The sequence below is a fragment of the Vidua chalybeata genome, chromosome 9, assembly GCF_026979565.1.
Source record: "Vidua chalybeata isolate OUT-0048 chromosome 9, bVidCha1 merged haplotype, whole genome shotgun sequence".
NCBI classification, from domain to species: domain Eukaryota; kingdom Metazoa; phylum Chordata; class Aves; order Passeriformes; family Viduidae; genus Vidua; species Vidua chalybeata.
In genome coordinates, this window is record NC_071538.1 from 506,082 (window position 1) to 527,900 (window position 21,819).

General features: G+C 58.6%; 2 protein-coding genes across 4 annotated transcripts; both read right to left on the bottom strand.

Moving 5' to 3' along the window:
* Positions 1 to 995: 995 nt before the first annotated feature.
* Positions 996 to 7,290, bottom strand: HSD17B7 (hydroxysteroid 17-beta dehydrogenase 7). Of its 2 annotated transcripts, XM_053950908.1 has the most exons (9): positions 7,210 to 7,290; positions 6,923 to 7,126; positions 6,729 to 6,821; positions 5,765 to 5,879; positions 5,101 to 5,295; positions 4,095 to 4,199; positions 3,026 to 3,082; positions 2,387 to 2,485; positions 996 to 1,968 (listed from the first exon to the last, which is right to left on the bottom strand). In XM_053950908.1, exons 1-9 carry the CDS (start codon positions 7,242 to 7,244, stop codon positions 1,873 to 1,875), a joined length of 999 nt encoding a protein of 332 aa, XP_053806883.1. In that variant the 5' UTR covers positions 7,245 to 7,290; the 3' UTR covers positions 996 to 1,872. The 2 variants fall into 2 exon arrangements, with proteins under 2 accessions (XP_053806883.1, XP_053806884.1); XM_053950909.1 differs by lacking the exon at positions 3,026 to 3,082.
* Positions 7,291 to 8,960: 1,670 nt separating this feature from the next.
* Positions 8,961 to 21,704, bottom strand: DDR2 (discoidin domain receptor tyrosine kinase 2). 2 transcript variants are annotated; one of them, XM_053950824.1, is made up of 17 exons: positions 21,620 to 21,704; positions 18,029 to 18,135; positions 16,118 to 16,220; positions 15,769 to 16,000; positions 15,548 to 15,695; positions 15,305 to 15,410; positions 14,769 to 14,952; positions 14,456 to 14,699; positions 14,275 to 14,337; positions 14,019 to 14,149; positions 13,338 to 13,548; positions 12,676 to 12,899; positions 12,422 to 12,558; positions 11,855 to 12,046; positions 11,498 to 11,726; positions 10,816 to 10,965; positions 8,961 to 10,396 (listed from the first exon to the last, which is right to left on the bottom strand). In XM_053950824.1, the coding sequence occupies exons 2-17, from the start codon at positions 18,123 to 18,125 to the stop codon at positions 10,259 to 10,261; spliced, it is 2,589 nt and encodes an 862-aa protein (XP_053806799.1). In that variant the 5' UTR covers positions 18,126 to 18,135; positions 21,620 to 21,704; the 3' UTR covers positions 8,961 to 10,258. The 2 variants fall into 2 exon arrangements, with proteins under 2 accessions (XP_053806799.1, XP_053806798.1); XM_053950823.1 differs by having other exon boundaries at positions 13,992 to 14,149.
* Between the last annotated feature and the right edge of the window lie 115 nt (positions 21,705 to 21,819).

A 21,819-nucleotide genomic window follows, 5' to 3' on the forward strand; every position in this document is an offset into this window, starting at 1 on the left:
ATCTCCTCCAGAACAAGGATGCTGTGGGGAAGAGAACCAGCCACTGACTTTCCCTGTGAAGAAGGGAAGGCACTCCACCAGAGGGTTTTGATCCCAGGGTGTTTCAGGACACAGCTGAACAAAGCCACAGAATCCAGATCTGGTGCTGGGACTGGCTTTAATGCATTTAAATAAACACCCACATAAGCACAGACCAATCTGCTTCACAGCTCTGAACAGCTACAGCCACAGCTGTGGCCACACCCCACAGTGGCCAGCTCCTCACTCTGTTCCACTGCCAGGCCAAAACCCAGTACATTCCTACCCAAACTAGTGCTGGTGGGCTCAGGTCTTCACACAAGGCTAAGCTGGGAGGGTCTCCTCAGCCTAAACTCAAGACTGAGACACCTCTGCTGCCGGTACCACCCCGCTGGCAGTCCCCCTCTGCTCTCCAGTGGAAGAGATGAAGTTAAAAAATGAAAGCAATATTCTTTAAATCTGTATCCCTGCAAGCCGACTGCATGAAGAGCCTGGATTCTCCTGGCTGCCAGTTCTGTGCAGGTTTCCCACACAGAGCCCTGAGCTACCCCCGTCTTTGTGGGCACCCTGGCAGGAGAGCCTGCAGCACAGCCTTCCTCTAACAGCACCTGAGCCCAGGCAGCCCCAGGGAAGCGCCTGGGCTCCCCTGCCAGGGAGCATTAAACCAGCAATTATGTGACACAGCAGGGTGAGCCAGCACCAGAGACACCTCCCAAGAGCCTAAGGCTGGGAAATAGCCTCAGACTTCCCAGCGGTGCTCAGCACACAAAACCACTCTGGAGTCTTCAGAAATCACCCCTGTCTTTCCTTAACTAAAGGAGTAAGCCCAAAAAGGTGGTTAACAGCTCTTCTGTGGCAAAGAGGAAAGACTCCACACCTCTCAGGTATGCACAGGCAACAAATTAAATTTCCTTCCAAGCCTCCAAGTCAAAAGTAGATGGATATTGGAGTAAAAACACCACTGCATCAAGGACAACTCAATTTCAGTCATTTATTCATTACAGCACTTGAAGTTACTTGGTGGCAGGTACTTGGTGAAGGTCCCCCAGATAAACAACAGGAAGAATGGTTGGTACAATAGATTTATATAAAAAGAGTTAAACAGCTAAAACAACATGGTAACCTCTCACTCTTGCTCAAAACAGAGCAGACTGGCCCCGAGTGCAGGTTAACATCATCCTTTCAAGCCAGTCATAGTTAAAACCCTCAAGTGCCCATACCCAGGGGACAGCAAGGCATCTGTCCTCACAGTTGAGGCAGGTGTGTGCTTCTCAGGCCAGCTCTTCAGGAGCTTGGTTTCAGCTGCTGTGCAGACCCTGCCTGCCAGTAAGGCTCAATCTCGTTGAGCAGGTCTGTAGAGCCAGCCCCAGCTTTAGTAAACAAGTGTAATGGCAGCTCTGCTGAAGAGGAGCCTCCAAGTACATCAGGATCAGCCACAGGTGATGAGTTTGAGCCATCTACAAACACCAGCAGAGCCAAGATGCAGGGCAGCACCCCAGACTGCTGCCTTTACTGCACTGAGCCAGATGGAAACCACAGTTTTTGAGGCTGTTCCTGAGCCACACACAGCTCAGTCATGCTTCTGCAAGACACCACTTTGCAACTGTGTTAGGGCAGACTCTGCCTATTCGAGGTCTCCAGTTTTATGCCAAAAGAAAAATCCCACAGCAAAAGATCTAAGTATTTCTCTTCAGTTTTCACATTTCCATTTTCAGGAACTGTTCACCTTCTGTCGAGAAGGAAGATTGCGTCTGAAGCTGTGCCTGCAGAACAGCTGGCAACACAGGTAGCACCAGAATGAAGAAATCCCATGTTACTGATACAAGACTCTCACCCCACTGAGACTAGCTTTACTTAATCTAAGAGATCACGGTATTTCTCTAGAGTCTGCTCCTCCAGTTCCATCAGCTTCTGGTAAAGTTTCTCAGCAGTGTCTTCATCCACATCCATCTGGAAGGCAAGGAAACAGCACTGTGAGACCATCACCTTGGTGGTAGCCAGTGCAGACACCGAGGGCAGCTCTGGGGATAAGCAGGGTGCATTTCCAGAGCTTCTCCCCTCACAGACAGCCAGCTAAAGACACCTGTCACCAGGGCATAAGCCAGAACATATTTTGGGGAAGTATCATTACACACTTAATCTGTTCTTCCATTCACTTCCAACCATCACTTCCATTGTCTTCCAGACTCCAGCCTAAGCCAGGAGTTACTCTAGGAAACACTGCAGATAACCCCACATCTTGGCATTCAACAAGCATCTTCCTTCCACTCCAGGCACAGGACACCCTTGGCACCAGCCTCCCCCGTACAAAGCAGATGGCAGGCCCCCAGCCAAACCCCTTGCAGCACAAAGCTCTCTCTCCACTGACCTTTCGAGGCTCCACATAGCACTTCCCCAGTCCAGAAGTACAGCTGTGGTATTTGACAAGAGAATCCAGGTACTCTGGCTTCTGTTTGAACAGCCACACCTGGGAAGAACAGCACAAAGATGTACAAGTCCAGCACACAATGTCCCAGCCACGCCTGTGGGCAAAGACCTGACTGCCAGCAGACACAGGAGACACCACAGGTGCTCCCACCAAGCAGGGAAAGATGTGATATGTCAAGTTCTGAGCTGGCTCCCTTCAGATGTGACCTACCTGAGCCAAGAGTAATGGAGGTTTCTGCTAAAGCAGTTCAGCATGGCTGAACTTGCTTCCACTGTGCTTGAGACACACTGTGCCCCCCATCACCCACCTCCATCCCCTGTGCTGCACATCATTCTCCCCGGTCAGGATGTTTTCCCAAAATAATTTATTTTATGGGTACTGGATGAAGGCTATAGAGCACCACGTGGCTGATCAGCCCTGGGGACAGCTGGCTCCCCACACTCACTGCTGTGTGGCTTTTGGGGGTCAAATACAGCACCTACCCACAGCCTTGCTGACAGGCTCTTTGCTCAAGCCGCAAGACCCCAGAAGAGCTACTCAGAAGGAAGCAATGTTAAAATCAAGTTGTGAACTACTTACGTGAGCTTCTGCTCCGTTATAGGGTGTCAGAGTGTAAGTTTTGGCAAAAAATCGGATCTGAGGGGAAAAGGAGGACATGGCAGAATTTGTACTGTGGCCCAACATTTGTTGGCAAGCCCTGAGCAGCCCAAACACTCCAGATAATCTGCTAGGGGTACAAATGCTTCTCAAACTGGGCAACAGGTAACACTGCACACTGACTAAAGCATCCCTTTATCACCACAAACTGCTTTCTGGAGCCCCCCAGCAAGTGTCACTCCACGGTCCCACACAGAGTTCACCCCAAGGCAGGAGCAACAGGACACACACACACACCTTGCAGGTGCCTCTTCTGGAAGGGTCTCAAGGGCAGGAATGGCAGGAGGCAGAGGGGGTCTGCAGGACTGCCAGCTTTGAGGACAGCTGAGAAGGCATTGCCTCTCTGCTGCCAGGAGAAATGTGATCCGTCAGGATCAGCTGCTGCAACTGGGGCAGCTTAAGATGAAAGGCAAGAGCATCAAGGGTCAGAAGAGGCAGCCTTCAGGCACAGAACCTGGAAAGCTGAAGGCCAGAGGAAGAAAGGCAAGGGAGCTCTGGGGAAGCAGGGGGAGAGGCAATAGAGAGCAGGAAGCTTTGCTTTCCATAGGGTTGGAAAGAAAACAACACTGCCTTCTAGAGGAATGGAAAGAACACCACTGAAAAACAGGTTGTTCTAGAAATGAACAGCATCTCAAAGCACAGGGCCAAGTTTGGGCCACATCCTGAGCTCTGCTGCCAGCAAGCTAATGGCGTTTCACAATCCCAAACAGAACTAGCAAACCTTCCAAGGGGAGCCTTGACAAACACTGCTGTAGCTGAAGGGCTGAACCCTGCCCCTCTGAAGTGTCCAGCACCAAACCCCCAAACTCAGCTTGGAAACTGGGGCCCCAAGATGAGAAGGGGAAGGTTTACAGAGGGTCCAGCCTGCCCAGCCCAACAGAAGGAAGAAATCTACACCAACACAGGCAGCAAGGAGCCAGAAGTGTGCTGTACATCACTTGCAGTGAAGTGTGTCACAGCCCAAAACCAGCCAGGACATCCATCCACTCACCAGCCACATGATGGGCATTAGCAGCTTCCACAGGAAAACAGGCAAAATTCTGTATGTCATGTTGGACATAACGAGCCCAGGACAAACAACACTGGAATACAGACCCTGCAGAGAAGAAACCAAGTCAGTGTGCAATTACACCACAGTTAAAAGAATGGGTCATGCTCCTTCCCTCCCAGACCTCCTCAGCAAGAGAGGGTGTGTACAGACACCAGACAGAGATAGTCCACTAAGTACCAGAGCAGAGAGCAATTAGATGTAGTGACTTTTAAGAGGTCCAAACTGGAAAGGTTTGTGTTAGACCCATGCCCATTACATACCCCCAGGGTAGAAAATGCAGCCTCCTGGTGCAATCTCCATGCAGCTCAGCAGCCACAGCACATATCCCACAAACTACAGCCCACTCAGACCAAAAACTGCCTCTTCTTTAATATGTAAGGGCTCAGCCTTCTGGGACTGAATCATTTTCTCCAGGAGTGTTTGAGAATGGCACAACCACCACTGCTGGACCAGGACTGCAGCTGCCAACACAGCCCATCAATCCCCCACAACAGGGAAGGCAGGTTGCTTGTACAGCTCACTGGCAAACCTGAGCAGCAGCACAGAGCCACCAGCAGAGCTTGCAGCTCCAGTGCTTACAGGCAGCACTGCCAGAGCAGCCCTGTCCAGATAGGCAGGGACACCTGAAAAAAGCAGAGGCTCTTTGCTCTTTAAGATCAGTTCTGATCTAAAGAGAAGAGCTTGCAAGGTAAGAACCACTCCCAAAACCTGCCGCTTTGGGAAGTTTTTCTGGCAAGAACTCCAGAATCTGGCAATCCCTCTGGCAGATTCTCTACCCCCTACACCACCAGTTCAACCTCAGCCATTTTTAGTTCTTACCTGTGCATTAAGGAACACATCACATTGCTATGAGTGAATGAATGCAACTAGGTAACAATGACGTCATGATAATTACAAACAGTAGCAGCTCATTAGGTTTCTGCAGCAACACAAACCCCATCATCACCTGGCCATTAAATTTCCTGTTCAGAACCACACTTGTCAGGTCAGTAGCATATTTAGAGGAACTGTATGATTCCTGCCCCTTGGCATGTTGGTAGTCAGAGAGGCTGAAGGCAGACTCCCTGGCATTGCTGGAGGAGGTCCAGATGAGTCGTGAGGGCTTCTCATTACCGCAGAGCAGAGACTGAAGCTGACGAACCTGGAAAAAGAATTGTTAACTTATTTAACACAGCAGCTTCCCAGTCTTAGGGTATAACTTCACAGCACCTAAGGCTGTGAGCTTCTCTCAGCTTTCTCAGCCAGCTTATCCTAGACTAGCCAAAAGCAAACATTTGCATGAGCAGCTGTCATTCTGCTGGACAGCTCAGCTGAGCACCTCAGAATTTAATACAGCCAAGCCTTAGCATTTATCCCGGATGGAGAACTACACATGATCGACTTCTGTCTGCTGGCTCACTAGAGTAACCTCAAAACTATATAAACTCTTGCAATAAAAGTCACAATTTATCGCTATTTAGACAAATGCCAAGGCCTTTGCCCTGTCATTCTTCATCTGTCAGGCTGCAGCCTCCACCAGCATCTGAACCTGTGAGATCTGTACTGCCCAGACCCATCACTACCCACATCAAACATAAGACTGAGGGCTTAGTCTTCATACGAAGCCTCACCAGCATAAAGTGTCCGAAGAGGTTGGTAGCAAACACCTCCTGAAGCCCATCTCCATTCAGCCTGTCCGTCTGGGTCATGATGCCTTCGGCAGTGGTCAGCATGTGGAGCACCTTCCTGGAAGACAAGAACAGGAGATAGTGAGGAACACCGCCAGGAGGAATCTGACACTCCCCCCCTTCAGCCCTTCAGCAGTAGCCCCCATCTCACAGGCTCCACACAGCTTCACACAGATATTCAAGGGCAATATCAAACCATGAAAAAAATAGATGGGAAAGGTCTAGAGAGTGTCCCAGGCCCTTTATTTGCAAGTGCCTCAATACTGACTAAACCAGAGAAGACTTGTCCCTTCAATTTCTCATGGTAAGCGACTGTTAGAAACAACACCTTCCCTCGTTTCACGCTCAGATAATTTAATTAAGCTCCAGGACTGAGACAAGCCCTTGGGCCATGCCTAATGCAGGCGAGGAAATCAGTCAGGCACCGGTGCTCAACACCCCAACAGTTCTGTGAGACTCACACAAGTCACTGTGCTCCTCGGCTCAGCCTCCCCGTGCTGCCTCTAGAACAGCAATGCTCACACCAGCACCACGAGCTTCACAAAGCACTGTGACCCACAGCTATGAGCAGCTACAGAAACCCACGCTGGCATCACAACAACAGCAAGGAGACACGGAGCTCAACAGAGCAGCACTTCTCACGCAGCGGCAGGGGGCTACAAGCTTTGGGCGACCTCTTGCCCTTCCCACGCCCTCAGCAGGCCTCACAGCCGGGAGCAGAGGGGGCACTGATGCCCCGGCACTCAGCCGACAAACCCACCCCACACAAGAGGGTGCATCCCCCCGGGACGTGCCCTGTCTCACACCAGGGAGCGAGACAGGCTCTGCAGCACGGGACCCAAGAGCACAGCACCGCACGAGTGCTCCCCACAGGCAGGGGGCTGGAACCCCCGCCAACATCGCCTACCCGCTGAGGAGACCGTGCCAGAGAGCCTTGAAGTTCACGTGCGGGTTGGGCATGATCCCCGCGTTGAGGTAGACAAAGTCCAGGCGCTGGAACCTGCGTGGAGAAGGGCACAGGAGTCGGGGTGGGAGCGGGGTCAGAGGGGTCGCTGGGGTGGAGCGCGGGCAGGGGGCGGCCGATGGGGGCACACCCCATACCTGCAGCGGAGCTCACGGGCGGCCCGCAGGATGGAGGCCAGGTTACCCAGGTCCACCTCCACGGTGGACACCTGGGCGGCGGGGTGGGTGGCCAGGATGAGGTCCCGCGTGGCTTCGCTCTTCTGCTCGTTGCGGCAGGCGATGCAGAGGTGGATGCGGCCATCCTCCTCCAGCAGCCGCTGGCACAGCGCCAGCCCCACACCGCTGCAACGGGACGGTGTCAGAGAGAGCCCTGCCCAGGCCAGGCCAGGCCTGCCCGCCCCTCCCCGTCCCTCAGCGCCGCTCACCCGCTCGCGCCGGTCACCAGCACCACACGCTCCATCGCTGCCCCGCGCCCGCCGCCCCCGCCTTATAAGCGCTGCCCGCGCCCGGCCCCGCCCCGCCCGGCCCTTCAGCCAATCGGCGGGCGGCAGGGGGGCGGGGCCCGCGCCGCCGGTGGCGTGATGGTGAGCCGAGCGCAGGGGGCGGGACCACCGTGACGCGCACCGTGGCCACGCCCCCGAGAGCCACGCCTGGCGCATAGGGCCCGCCCACATCCGCGTGGGGCCCGCCCCCTCCCCGGAGAGCCCGGATGTGCCCGCTGTCCCTCCCCTTCTTCCCTTCTTCCCTTCTTCCCTTCTTCCCTTCTTCCCTTCCCTCCCCTTCTTCCCTTCCTCCCTTCTTCTCTTCCTCCCTTCTTCCCTTCCTCCCTTCCCTTCCCTTCTTCCCTTCCTCCCTTTCTCCCTTCCTCCCTTCCCTTCCCTTCTTCCCTTCCCTCCCCTTCTTCCCTTCTTCCCTTCCCTTCTTCTCTTCCTCCCTTCCCTTCCCTCCCCTTCTTCCCTTCCTCCCTTCTTCTCTTCCTCCCTTCCTCCCTTCTTCCCTTCCCTTCTTCCCTTCTCTTCCCTTCCCTCTCCTTCCCTTCTTCCCTTCCCTTCTTTCCTTCTTCCCTTCCCTTCCCTTCCCTTCCCTTCCCTTCCCTTCCCTTCCCTTCCCTTCCCTTCCCTTCCCTTCCCTTCCCTTCCCTTCCCTTCCCTTCCCTTCCCTTCCCTTCCCTTCCCTTCCCTTCCCTTCCCTTCCCTTCTTCCCTTCCCTTCCCTTCCCTTCCCCCTTCCCTTCCCTTCCCTTCCCTTCCCTTCCCTTCCCTTCCCTTCCCTTCCCTTCCCTTCCCTTCCCTTCCCTTCCCTTCCCTTCCCTTCCCCCTTCCCTTCCCCCTTCCCTTCCCTTCCCTTCCCTTCCCTTCCCTTCCCTCCCCTCCCCTCCCCTCCCCTCCCCTCCCCTCCCCTCGAGCCCGTTGTGCCCCGCTCTGCCCAGCCCTGCCATCCTTTGCCACCGAGGAGGGCCGAAGTGTCCCGCAGGTCGCCGTTCCGCCGTGCCGGGGCGGTGTGGGTGCGCAGGGCCCCCGGGAGAGCTCCCTGGCCCCTGGCAGGGTCCCAGCTGGAGCAGGGGATGGACACACCGGGCCCCACAGCTGCCCCCAGGCACCCCAGCGCGTTGCTGAACGCGGGGCCGTGCAGACCGTGCCGAGCGGCTGCGGGCGTGCCTCACCTGCCCCAGTGCCCCCAGCCTGCTGAGGCACGGCTGGCATGGGCCACGAGGCCCCTGGAGCACGGAGCCATCCGAGGGGACAGGCAGAGGGGCATCATTCCGTGGCACGGACAAAGCCCGTCCCCGCTCGGCAGGGATGAGACATCCTCTGTCGGAGCCAGCGGAGCACGCAGGAGACCAGCCAGCGTCCTGCGGGGCACAGCCCAGCGTCCCTGCCCTCCCCTCTGCCAGGCTTACGGTCCTGCCCGGCCCCGCTGCTGGACATGTCCTGACATGGGTGCTAAGCCTCGGAGCATTACCTCCCTCCCTCCCACCCGCTGGGATGGGCAGCTGGCGTGGGTCAGCCGGCTGCTCTCCTGACCATCCTCGCCCCAGCTCTCAGGCTGTTCCCCGTGTTCCACACCGCATCCCGGGCACACGGTGCAGCTCCAGAGCCCCCCCAGCCCCGGGGAGCCCGCGGGGGAGGCCAGCTGAGCTGCCTGCAGAAGCGCCACAAGGAAACCGTGCAGCCAGGTCACATACAGAGTGTCTCTTCAGCGCGTTTGCCCCTACACATAGGCGCATCTACTGAATATACACATGCTTTAGCTGTGGGATACTGGGAACTGCGCCACGCGCACCCGCTGGTGCTGAGCTAGGGCGTACAAAAGTGTGGAGGGGTCCACAGACCCTCAAGTCCCACAGTTCCTCCTGTCCAGCCGCAGGAGGGTCCGAGTTTGGGGCGTGGTGGGTAAGCTGCCAAGGCTTTGGCACCTGCCCGGTTTGCTCAGGACGCCGGCAGCTTCGGGAGCATGGACGGGTGCCGGAATGCTGTGGGGTGTTCAGGGTGGCAGAGCCCAGCTCGGGTGCTTCAGCTGGGCTGTGATCCCAGGCTGAGAACCAGGGAGAGCTGGAGTGCCCTGCTCCACGCCCGTGGGCTTGTTGCAGGCATGGGCGGCAGGCAGCTGCCAGTGAAACTCTGCTACGTGCGTTCCTCTCCTGGCAGATGAAGATGTGGGTTAACCCCGGGGGAGGAGGACATGGAGATTTCCCCATGGAACTAAAAGGCGCTAGCATTCTGCTGCCAGCTGCCACGCACCACCCGTGGGGCATCCAAAATGCATTTCTTGGGCAGTTGAGCTGCTCCGGAGCGGCTGTGGTCGGTGAGGGAACGTCCCCTCGGCACAGGATGCCCGCTCCTCCCTGGCTGCACACTCCAGCAGCTGGGTGAGGTGCCGGGAGCGCCCCCAGTCTTCTCCCTGTGCAGCTGGGGCTGGCCAGCAGGGAGGGTGCTTCCCGTCTCTCCACTGGCATGTCCAAAGCCCCAGATGCCCGTGGAGTCTTTGTTTTTCACCCCGCGATTGCACAGCCCACTGAGACCTGGTGGCAGCTCCCGGCTCCCCCTGAAGCCGGTGGTGGCTGCCGGTCTGTCCCTGCTCCAGCGGGCACACGCCTACACACATCCCTTCCCTGCGTGTGGGCCGAGCTTCCTCATGGAGAAAGTCCAGCTGAAGCTCATTCCCTTCAGCCGGGGAAGAGAAGCCGCTCTGTCCCAGTCCTTGTCACCGGGAACACGCTGCACCAATAAATAACCCTCCCCAAGCCCGTGCTGCTGCTGGGCTCAGGTCTGCGGGGAAGAGGGAGCTCTGAGCCGTCCCACGCCGTGGGGCTTTGCTGTCCTTGGGGGTCTCCTCTGAGGCCTCACTGCACAATGAGAACACGAGCAGCTGCTCGGGGTTTATGGCTAAGTCCTTGTGAAGTGGCTTCTGTTCGCATCTGGGGCTCCTCTGGGGACAGGGAAGGATGGGGACCAGGACAGGTGGGAGCCAAGGGTCATTCTTCACTGGCTGAGTCCTGGAGAAGGCGATGGATATCCTGGAAGGAGGGACGGTCTTTAGTGTCCCGTCTCCAGCAGCTGAGCATTAGCTTATAGACTGAGTCAGGGCAGAGCACGGGCTGCGGAAGGTAGGTCTGCAAAACAAAAGGCAGAAGTGGCAGAGAGAGAATTACTGCCGCAGAAACCAATGTGCAGACTGCTCCTGGAGAGCCCCATTTCTCAGTGTGCCCCATCTCTCTGTGGCCCGGGCTGGGGGCTGTGCTGCCACGTGCCCAGAGGCAAAGTGACCCCCAGAGGGGGACGCCTGCCTCTGTCCCCCAGACCCTAGGTGCTGCAGTGGGGTCAGCGAGCAAGCCATGCCTTGGGCGGCATAAAGTGCAGCATTTGCCACGATGGGCCCTTCAACCAGGATTCCTTCCTGGAGGAGTTCCTGATACATAGCTGCTTCGCAGCCAACCTCCCCGTCTGGTCACCTTAAAGTCTCTTCCCAGGCCCCTGATGTCCTAGGTGCACCACTGGCCCTCTTGTCCCGTCCGTCCCATCCCAGCCCTACCTGCCGGCCCTGGTCCCGGAAGAACTCGCCGGTGTTCTCAATGACCTGCTCGTCAGACATCTGGGAGTAGGGCTGCTCCCGGCAGAGTGTGAAGGTCTCCCACAGCGTCACTCCAAATGCCCACACGTCGCTGGCCGTTGTGAACTTGCCCTGGCCACAGGGAGCAGAGCGGGGTCAGGCGTGGGCTTTACCCCATCCTGCTCCAGAAGCTGTAGGTGCTCGCTGATCAAAACCTCGTTCTGGATGCTTCAGCACCCACATCCGGTCCCACAGAGATGCTTGGCACCCCCCCACAGACCTGCTTTCTGCCTGGGGCCAGAATCTGGTGAGCTCCAGATCTGGCTGGCAGTGACTGCACTGGAGCTTGCCAAGGACCCAGCTCCTGGCAAAGGTAAAAGCCAACACTGCTCCCTCTTCCGGGCCTGACCGTGGCCAGAATAAAATGCCGAGCATTCCGCTTAAAGGATGTCCTGCCCTTCGACATCAAAAATCACCATAGTCCCCCCAGCCTGCCTCGAAAACCTGCCACCACTCCTGCTTTCCCCATGCTTCACCCTAAATCTGGGCTGCAGTGAGCAGAGACCTCGCCATCCCTCCTGCACCCCCCAGCCCAAGGAAACAGGGCAGTGGGCATCCCCAGAGCCACGTCGGTGTCCATCAGAGGAGCCCAGGCCCCGTGTACCAGCAGGATGCTCTCCCAGGACATCCAACGGATGGGGAGCACTGCCCGGCCCTGGATGCGGTAGTAGTCCCCACTGTAGAGGTTCCTGCTCATCCCAAAGTCGGCAATCTTGATGGTGTAGCGCTTCCCCACCAGGCAGTTGCGCGTTGCCAGGTCTCGGTGCACGAAGTTGAGGGATGAGAGGTACTTCATGCCCGAGGCGATCTGGGTGGCCATGAACCGCAGGTCACTGTCAGGGGCGCACGGGACGGATGAGCAGAAGGAAGGAAGGACAGCAGCCAGAAGGTGCACGGCGCCAGGCGGGGTGTCCCGGGAGCAAGCAGCGCTGCCTGCCCCTGCTCTCCCAGGCAGCCCTACCTGACGGTGGGTGCGTGGGCAGCAGCGGGGCCGCCTGCCTGCTGGCGGGACAGGAACTGGTTGAGGTCCCCGTTCTCCATGTACTCGGTGATCATGCACAGGGGGTCATCTGTGATGCACACCGCCAGCAGCCGGATGATGTTGGGGTCCTTCAGCCGCGACATGATCTTGATTTCCTTCAGAAAATCATTCCTTTCCGGAACAGAAACCACACGGATGGGATGGACAGACCCAGAGGGGCACAGAGGTGAGCACAGACTGGCCAAGAGTGCCACTCGCCCACCCAAGCCTCCTGAGGGACCTGTGGGTCCCGTCCCCAGGGACTGCAGAAGATGAGCTGCAGAGTGGGCTCAGCAGGTAGATAGGCCCTGGGGAGCTGGTTAGGACCAAGGATCCTGACATGTGCCAGCCCAGCATCCCCACCAGAGCCCAGGTGTGTGGTCCTTGCAGCTGCATACTGAGCACACAGCTGATGGAGACAGGGAATGCTTTCCCGGCATCCCAGCTCTCCTGGTGAGGCTCTGCACGGGGGCAGTGCTGGGGTGTGTGTCCCCCCTCAGTCCCTACCTGGCATTCTTGTTGGCATCTGCCCGCAGCATCTTCACAGCCACCAGCACAGGGCGGTCAGAGCTGCCATCCAAGCCCTCCAGGGCAAAGTCCTTCCCTGCGAACTTCTCTATCCCCTCCACTTCACAGAGGTGAACCTGGGGGAGCAAGGGGCAGCCATTGCCTCTGCTGAGACTGACAGCCTGCCACAGCCCCTGTGAGCTGGGAAGAGCTTTGCCTGAGCCCTGCTCGGAGCAGGCCCATTTCCCGCTCACCTCCCCAAACTGGCCTTCTCCCAGCTTCTCCTTGAAGCTCAGCAGCTTCCTGGGGAACTCCTCGACGGCCACGTCCTTGCCGGCGAGCAGGTCCATGGTGAGGGCTGGCACTGAGTAGGTGTTGCCGCCTGTCACACCCTGCAGGTTCACAATGTCGGCCTCGGCGTAGTGCGGGACGCCCTCAGGGACGCTGGCCTGGGATGGCTTGGTCGGGCAGCTGCAGCCTGGGGGGACACAGCGGGGCCAGCCCTGCCATGGCTGTCCTGCCCTGCACCCTCTGCTCCCTGGTGGCTGCTCGCACTCTGTCCCTTCTGCCCCCGCAGAGCCGCATTCCTGCAGGCAGCGCAGGCTGCTCCACTCCTGCCCCACCAATGGCAAGCACACCAAACAAGCCCTAAGCACCAGAGGAGCAGAGATCAATGCCTGACCTCCAGACCATTGAGGAAGAGGTGCCAGAACATCCCAAGGATGATATCAGACACAACTCAGTCTGGCAGTGGACGTTGGCTCTCAGTCACAGGCTTTGTGTGACCTTCATGTGGGTTGCATGGGGACTTGTGTGACCTCTCTCCTCTGTGACAAAATGTCTGGAGAGTGGCCAAAAGCTGGGGTTGGAGAGAGGGGGATGCAGCAGGCTCAGTGAATGGTCTCCCGGCTCTCACCTGTGTCCTCCTCCCCCGAGGCGAACTCAGGCAGCTTGCGGATCAGGCGGGAGGGCTCCTGGTAGTCGGGTCCCAGGGGGAAGATGCGGTCGTAGGTGGAGCAGGACTCCTGCTCGCTGGGGGAGGAGGAGCGGTTGTGGTTGAACATGCTGGATTCGCTGGGCAGGGAGAGGCTGACGGTCATTTCATCGTCCAGCATCCTCCGTGACGCCTGCGACAGCGGGGCAAGGGAGGAGAGAGGTAGGGTTCCCCACAGCATGGGCGGGAGGGTACCAGGGATGAGCCCAAACCTCCTCTCTAGTGCCTTGTCCCTGGCTTGCAACCCCTGCCTGGGTTTGTCTGCGTGTTCCCCCCTTCTCTTGTCTGCCTCTATGGAAAAGGGTTTGGCTTCATCAGTTCTGTGAGTGGCCTTGTTTAGATGGTGGCTGTGGTGAGAACCCTTCACACCCCGGCTCCTGTTCCCCAGAGCAGCTTCAGGACAGAGGGATGGACAAACAGGCAAGTCCCAAAGTCACCACCCTGCTCAGCTAAGTCCCCTTGCTTGGGAGATGGGTGAGAAGCACAGCCTTTCTGAGGAGGGGAAGGGAGCATCAGCCCTTGCATGGAGTCTGTTTTCTCCATGCTGAGCTCCCAGAAGAGCCTGCCCAGACTGACCTCACCGGCCACACCACACTTGCCCACCTTCTCCAGCATCTTCTGCCAGAACTGCCGCCACAGTATGATGACGATGATGGCCACCAGGATGAAGATGATGGCCACCAGGCACCCAATCAGGATGCGTGTGTTGCTGTCATCTACCTTGAGTGTGGGGTCTAGCCAGAGAAGGGGACAGAGAGGGCCGGTCACAGTGGGGCGTGGGGAGACCCCCTGCCCCTTTCCTCTGTGGGATGGGGCACAGTGCCCACCCAGCACAGAGTGACATGCTTCCCACGCTTACTGTAAGTGGTGGGGACCACAGGTGCCTCGGCGGGGGGCACTGAGTTGTTGTACATGGCTGCATCTGGCCAGGGAGCAGAGAACATCAGAGTGGGGGGTGTGGGCGCCCCACAGCCCCGCTGCCTCCTTGAGCCTCCCACCCAGGAGAAACTGGTCCCCATGGGGCTTGTGGCGATGGGTACCTGACTGGAAGGTGATCTCACTGAACATCATCCAGGTGTCAGCGAAGTAGTACTGGCACTTGATGGCACTGGCCATGCGGTGGAGCAGAGGCACGGTGACGAAACGGGCACTGGGGTTCACATCATCCAGCACCAGCACTGAGGAGACCGCGCCGGGCTCCCACTCGCTGGCATCGGCGCGGAAGTAGCACTGCACCTCCTTGAAGATCTTCACACCTTTGGCGAACATGTTGTTGCAGTGGACCTGTGGGGCAGCCTGTCAGCATGGCCACCGAGGGGCACGGGGAGGGTGACAGGGAGGGGGGGTGAGGACCTTCATGGCAGTGAAGTTCCTGATGCGGTCGAACTCGAAGGTGATCTCCACGTAGCCGCCAGCCGTGCTCTCGTTGCGCCAGCCCACGTAGTCGTAGCCCGGCCAGACGTGGTACTCGTGGGTCTGTGTGAAGTCATCCAGCCCCGACACCCCATCCGTCAGCTGGCCCAGGCCCTCTGTCATGCTGGCATGTGCAAAGGGACAGACTGAGTGTGACTCTTGCCAGCCCCACCAACCTGCAGCACCCAGCACCCCCCCCGGCAGCTCCTCACAGGCCCCAGGATACTCAAGGGGGGATTTTGTTCCCGATGTCCTCTCTGGAAAAGGCTGTGGGGCACTGAACACGTGGTGCAGCTAGAGCAAATCCAAGGGAAGGGCTGGAGCTGCTTCCCCCATCACACTGACCCCCTTCCCCGGCTGGCCATGTCCCCCACCTCAAGGACACTGCAAGCATTTGCTCTGCTGAGGAGCAGCCTGAAAATGCAGGGAAGAAACATGCTCCTTGCCTGCTCCCCAGCGTGGGACCCAGTCCTCACCTGTACCCGAAGGCCCCGTCGTACACCGAGTCGTTCAGGTAGATGATGGTGCCCCCGGGAAGGACGAGCTGCTGCCCAACCGGCGCGTTGTAGGACACCAGCCCGTCTGCAGGGAGGGAAGGGTGAGTGCCCGCACACCCCGCCAATCCCGGTGCTGCAGGACAGGCAGCCCCCAGTGGGATGGCCAGCACCCCAGGATGGGCGCTGGGGACATGGGGACAGGCACGGGACCGTGCCACCCACCCAGCCAGGCACAGCCGTACAGCTCCACGCGCAGGCAGACGTTCATGGAGTGGTCGGTGACGGGGATGAAGCGGACGAAGCGGGCGATGAGGGGCGGCTCCAGGTCCTTGAGGACGATGTCGTAGGTGTTGGTGTTTCCATCCAGCGCCTGGAGAGAGAAGCACGGTGGGGATGGGCAGGAGGAGCCTCCCCACCCACCATCCGCTGCAGGCCCACCTCACCTGCTTCCCGTGCCGGTTCCTCCAAGAGATCCAGCGGGTGCCATCCCGGCTGTAGTTGATTTTATACATGGGGGCAAACTCATTGCCATGGCCCTTGGCGTGGCGCCCCTGGGTGCCCACCAGTGTGATGAAGTGCAGGGCTTGCAGGTCAATCTGCAGGAACTCCTTCAGGTCATTTGGCTCCACTGGGGTCTTGGGGCACCAGGCTCCATCGCCCTCCTCCGAGTCCAGGCTGTGAGCCCAGAGTGGAGGAGCTGTTTGCACGTGGCTGAGGCCAGCCCCATGTCCCCCTTCTCCCTCCATGCCAGCCCAGACCCTGCTGTGGCTGTTGCAGGAGGCCCACACTCACCGTCCGTACTTGGCAGCCGTGGAGTCAGACCAGTGGCTGGAGGCCGAGATGTCCTCGTCAGGGATGTGCCCACCCGACATTCCCAAGGGGTACCGACACACCGCTGCAATGACACCGGCAGGGTGCTGAGCAGGAGGGGATCCCCCCGTGGAAAGGGCCTGGCCTGGGGCACATCCACTGTGCCCCAGGGCAGCACTCTCCGTGTCCCTCTGGCTTACAAAGAGAGGATGAAGAAAGGAGGGGACGGTCCTGCCAAAGCAGGCACCTTCCCGGACAAGTGAAGCCTCTGGCCAGAAGCAGCCCAGCCCAGCTTCAAGTGAAGTGGGAAGAAGGGGAGGTGGCTCCAAGGGCTGATGGGCACGCTGGGCCCTGTCCCCCGGGATCTCCTCAGCCTTGCTGGCAAGGATCTTGGCTGCGGTGGAGAGCCTGTGAGCTGGCACTGCTGTCCCCGTGCTCCAGAGGGTTCACTCCCGAGACTGCTTGCCCAGAAACCTCACCGGCAGCAACTGTGCCGTGCTGCCCCGCTGCTCCCCGTCCCTGCCTGGGGGAACAAGTGACCGAGACAGGCACTCGTCCTCCCTGATGACCCCTCAGCTCCCACCACCAGCCCTGCTCCTGGCTGGGCCGCAAGTGGAAAAGTACTCGGGGTGGCAGGCGGGCTGCACCCCCGAGTGGCAGCCGGCTCCCTCAGCACTGCATCCTCACTGCTTCACAGGAGTTATTTTTTCACGCCTGGCTGCCAAGAGCACTGCTGAAAGGGCGGCTTGTTTGGCCATGTTTACTGTCTGGCTGCCGGCTCCAGCCCACCACGGTCCCACCACACACCACCCCGAGCAAACAGCCACACTGAGGTGGCAAGGACTGCGCGGGACGCTGTGCCTGGGCCACCTCCTACCCCACAGCCCCTGGCTCGCCTGGCACCGTACCCACAAAGAACCCGTGTCCCATTGTATCACCACCCCTGGGACACCACACACAGGGACCATATCCTGCATCAGGCAGAGGGATGTGCGCACCTTGATCGCGAGCACTGGCACAGTGGGAGCATCTCTTCTTGTCTCCTGCTCTCCCACTCGTGATGCTCTGCAGAGCACAGCTCCCACTGAATTCCCATTTAATTCTTGCCAAACACGGAGCCAGCCCTGTGTTTTTGTCTTGGTAAGAATAATCCTAGCCAGGCAAATCCAATTCTGCCAGCCACAGATGTCTGCGGGAGAAACAGGATTGCCTCCCTAAATAAGCACCGTGCAACCTCCAGTGAAGACCCAGCTAACTCCTCCCACAGACGGAAGAAGCCTTTGAAGGGACTTGTTAAAGGGACTCTCTGGGGAAACCCTGGGAAAACCTGGGCTCTGTCCATTCCTGCAGCACAGGATGGGGCTGAGCCCTGCAGGAACAGCCATCTAAGCACACTTGTGCTGCTGGCTGGCGCAGCATTGTGGTTTCTCAGCAGAAGTCAGGCACCCAGTCTGGCACCCAGGCACCCGAGCTACTTCCCCAAAGCCAGCCTTGGTTTGCTGCAAAACTGCCAGGGAAGGCACAGCCCAGCAGAGAAAACAATAGCTTGGCAACTGGCAGCCTCCAGACTCGGTGAGCCCCCGTGGGCAAGCGCCCTGCTCAGAGCCCAGGGCTGTCGTGCTTTGCCATGTCCAGCACCCTGCCAGTGCCAGGGGCCGGAGAGCACCTGTGGCACGCTGGGGAGGGGCTCTGAAGGTCACTGCAGGTGCCCAAGTGAGGTGCAGGACAGCAGAGTGACCAGGCAGGTGCAGGCTTGGGAGCCATCACATACTGCTCCCAGAGCTGAGAAAATCCCAGAGATGACGGAGACGACGCGAGTCCAAACTTGGCAGGAGCAGAGACCGGGGCAATGAAATTATGGCACTGCAGCCACCTGGTCCCTGTGTGACTTACCGGGGTTGACCTGGGCTCTGGCAATGTGTGGGACGTGCAGCAGCAGCAGCGGCAGCAGCGTCAGTGGCAGCAGGGATGGTCTGGGGGTGGCCGACATGTCGGCAGTCCTGTGGAGACAGAACCAGGGCTCATCACGCTGAGGCAGCCGAGCAGGGGGCAAACACCAGCCCTGCTTGGACCAGCCAGCTGAGGGTAGGAGCACTTCTCCTGCACCAGACCCCATGTCCCCACCTCAGCCTCGGAGGAGGGACAGAGCCCCAAGCTTCAGATCTGTGGTGGTGGTCACAGGGATCCCAGACACCACCCCTGGGAGCCACGGTGTGCCACATCCCCATGGAATGGCCACAGGACCCACGGGAGGCTCCCTGGGCTCTGCCTGGGGCCAGCACTGGCTGCCTCCACCGCAGGGCACAAAGGCTCTGGCCTGACTGCCCACCCTTGGCTGCCTTTGAGAGAAGAAGTTGCACAACCCCATCACATAAGACAATAATAGCAGGGTGCCAGAGCGGTTTCCTGCCTGCTGGCTCCGAGAGAGCAGATAATCACCCGAGATTTAATTTACGGGGTATTTAACTGTGATAGCTCCCCATGGCAGAGTGGAGACCAGGGCCACGTGTGACACAGAACGTGTGACAAAGGAAACGGGAGCCAGCTTGCATCCTCTGCCTCGAGGGGAGCATGGGATGGGGCTGGAGGGGACCTGGGAACGGGGCTTGGGCCACAGCATGGGGAGAAAAAGGACTGGTGCTGCTGGGGCTTCTCCTCAGAGGGTACAAGGGGACCTCCCCAGGACGTGCCTGCCCTTGTGGCTGTCACCATAGCCGTCGCCTTGGCCCTCACCAGCCTCAGCTGCCAGGAGCCCCCAGAGCCTGAGCAGCTCCCACACACCTCTGGGTGGCCACCACGGGGTGTGGCACCGTGCTGGGAGAAGCACCAGGGACACCCCTAAATGTCACCAGCTCTGCCCCCGGCTCCCTGAGCTCCCCTTATATCTGCCAAGAGGACACTTTCACACCAGCACCAGATGCAACCAGTTCTCTTTCTATTTAAAAAGGCTGTTTTAATCTAGTTTAAATGCGCATAAACCTTTGAGAGAGCAATCTTCTAACCTGGGGGTTAGAGGGACCACAGCTCCTGGCCAAACGGCCTAGCTGCTGGGGTAAATCCCAGCCAAGCCCACTGAACCAGGGATGTCTGTCCTGGCTGGCACATCCTTGAACCAGCCCAACACCGCTGATGCTGCAGGTGAATGCCTGCTTGTGTCCCTGCATCTCCCCACCACCAAGAGAAAGGCTAAACACACCCAAGCCAGCTGCCCACATCCCACAAAGCCAGCTCGGAGGTGCTGGATATGGCCCTGGTCGCCACCACAGCTGGGGCTTGGCATGGCAGGAGCGAGACTGGGGCTTGCTGTGGCCACACCAGCACCCAGGGGGAGAGAAAAACCCCAGGAGCTGCCAGTTGCACTCTGCAAGAAGCTTTCCACACCCCACAGCACCCTGCTGGATTCCTGGGAGACTCTGCCAATCACCAAAATCTCTCAGGATGATTTTCCCCCCTTTTTTCTAATTTTCCTTTTTTTCTAATTTTCCTTTTTTTTTTCTTTTTTTTTTCTTTTTTTTTTTTCCTTTCAAAATGAATGTATGTGGTTGCCTTCTTTTTTTTTTTTTTTTTTTTCCCTATTCGCAGCTGGGAAACTGTAGCTAGGTTGCAACTAACTCAGCTGCAACTGGGAATTTCAGCTGCATTGCCCAGAGGCAAGAGGCTCCTGCGTTTGATGATGATGGCCAGTTCCCCCCCCAACATTAAAATCTTAATTTCCTTCTGCATTCCAAAAAGTATCCAGGGATTTTTTTCTCCCCCACTATTCTTTCAGGCTGAGTAAACTCTTTAAGCATCAGGATACCACATGCTGTAATCTCCTGCAGGGAATGCATTTACATTTAGCCTAGTATAGGGAAATCATCCCCACACAGCACCGGGAAGTGCTCATCGCCCCTCAGGGCTGTGGGGCTGGGGGACAGTGCGGGGACAGTGACTCAGGCCAGGGGACACATGGTCAAGCATGGGGGCAGTACTGGCAGCCCAGCTGGAAATCAGTTTTGTTCCACCAGCCCGGCAAAAGGGATGGCTTTGCAATGCTTTAACTGAAAATGTTTGCTGAAAATTTTCAATCACTGGAAAGTTTTAGTGCAGACAGTTTTTGGAGCTCCTCCCTGGCATTGCCTGGGCTTCGAGTTTCCCTCGGCTGCTGCTTTTTTGTTGTTTTCCCTTCTTATTTCCCTCCTTCCTTATTCTACTGAAATAACCAAGGGAAATAACTGGGGGAGAAACTAAATCTGCTTTTGTTAAGAGACAACCCCCACCCGAGCCATGGTCCCTCTTGCTGTCAGCCCGTTCCAAGTGAGGTCCCCAGCTGGGTGAGGTCCCCAGCTTGCTTCCCAGCTGGGCACTGCCACCTTTGCTGGCACTAGAGGAGCATCATCCACGGGGAGGGGGCTGGATGGCAGCAGCCTGCACCCCCTGTGCACGCCAGGTCCTGGACACAAGTCTGCCAGGACTTCTAGTGCTCCTATTGCAGAGCCCCGGTCCTCATGGGGCTGGGGTTGCCATCCTGCTAGGTGAGACAGGTGAAGGCCACTCAGAGAACGTCCCTGAGTGATGACAGGCCCGCTGCGAGCCTGGCCCAAGAGTGTTTGGGTAAGGGGGTTCAGGATCCCTGCCCCAGCTGGCACTACAGCCCCCAGCATGCCGTGCTGCCAGCAGCCGTGGCGGGAGCGCAGTGCAGCATGCCGGGACCCGTAGTCCTCCTCCCTTCCAAAAATGCCATTTTAGACTTCTTCTGGGCTGGATGCAGCCCCATTTCCTGCAGCAGCCAGCGCCTCCCCAGCCACGGGCTCGCTGGCTCAGCCTGGGCCATCGCAGCTGCCCAGAGCGCGAGGAGCAGGCGGCAGGTCCCCGTGGCTCCAGCTGCCCTGGCGAGACCTGCCAGGAGCACGGCTGGGGGCCTGGGGCCACCATCCCGCGGGTGCTGCATCCTGCGAGTGCTCCCCGGCAGCCAAAAGCTGCCAGCCCTGCTCCACACTCCGTGCCACGGCCTCGCCCCGCTGCCAGCGGGGCTCCGCAGCGTCGCCCCTACGCCACCCAGGGCTGGCAGCACGAGCGGGCTCCCAGCACCAGCGCACGATGCTCACGAGCACCAGGGCAGTGGCCTTGTGCTCCCCTTCCCAGAGTGACCCGGTGCCTGGCTAGGGGACCCTGGGGACAGCAGGGCCTCCCTGGCTGACCAGCACTGCCGCCAACTCTGCCAACACACAGGCGGGAGCTGAGGAGGGACACCAGGAAACGCTGGCCTGGCACGAGGCACAGGGGGAAACACGGGCGCTGTGGGGTCAGCTGGCAAAGAGGGGTCAATTGTCACCGCCCCGAGCGAGGACGGTGCCCTGCTGCCGCCCCAGACCCTTCCCAGGCAGACCTCCACCCCAGCCCCGCTGCCTGGGCTCTGCCGCGGAGCACACTTGACCCGTATTCCCCCAAAATCCCAAGCCTCGGAGGGTCACACACGTCCCCACGCAGCCGAGAGCGACTCACCGGAGCGGGGCTGCGGCGGAGGGCGGGTGGGCTCCTCGCCCCTCGCCTGGGCCGGGGGAGCCAGGTGAGGAGCGAACTTCCCCGGGCTGATGCAAGATGCCTCTGGGAGCTCGCTCGCATTCTGCGGATTCCTGGGAGCCGGCCAGAAATCCCACAATCCTACATCTTGCACATTTGGTTTCAATTAGGGAGCGGAGAAG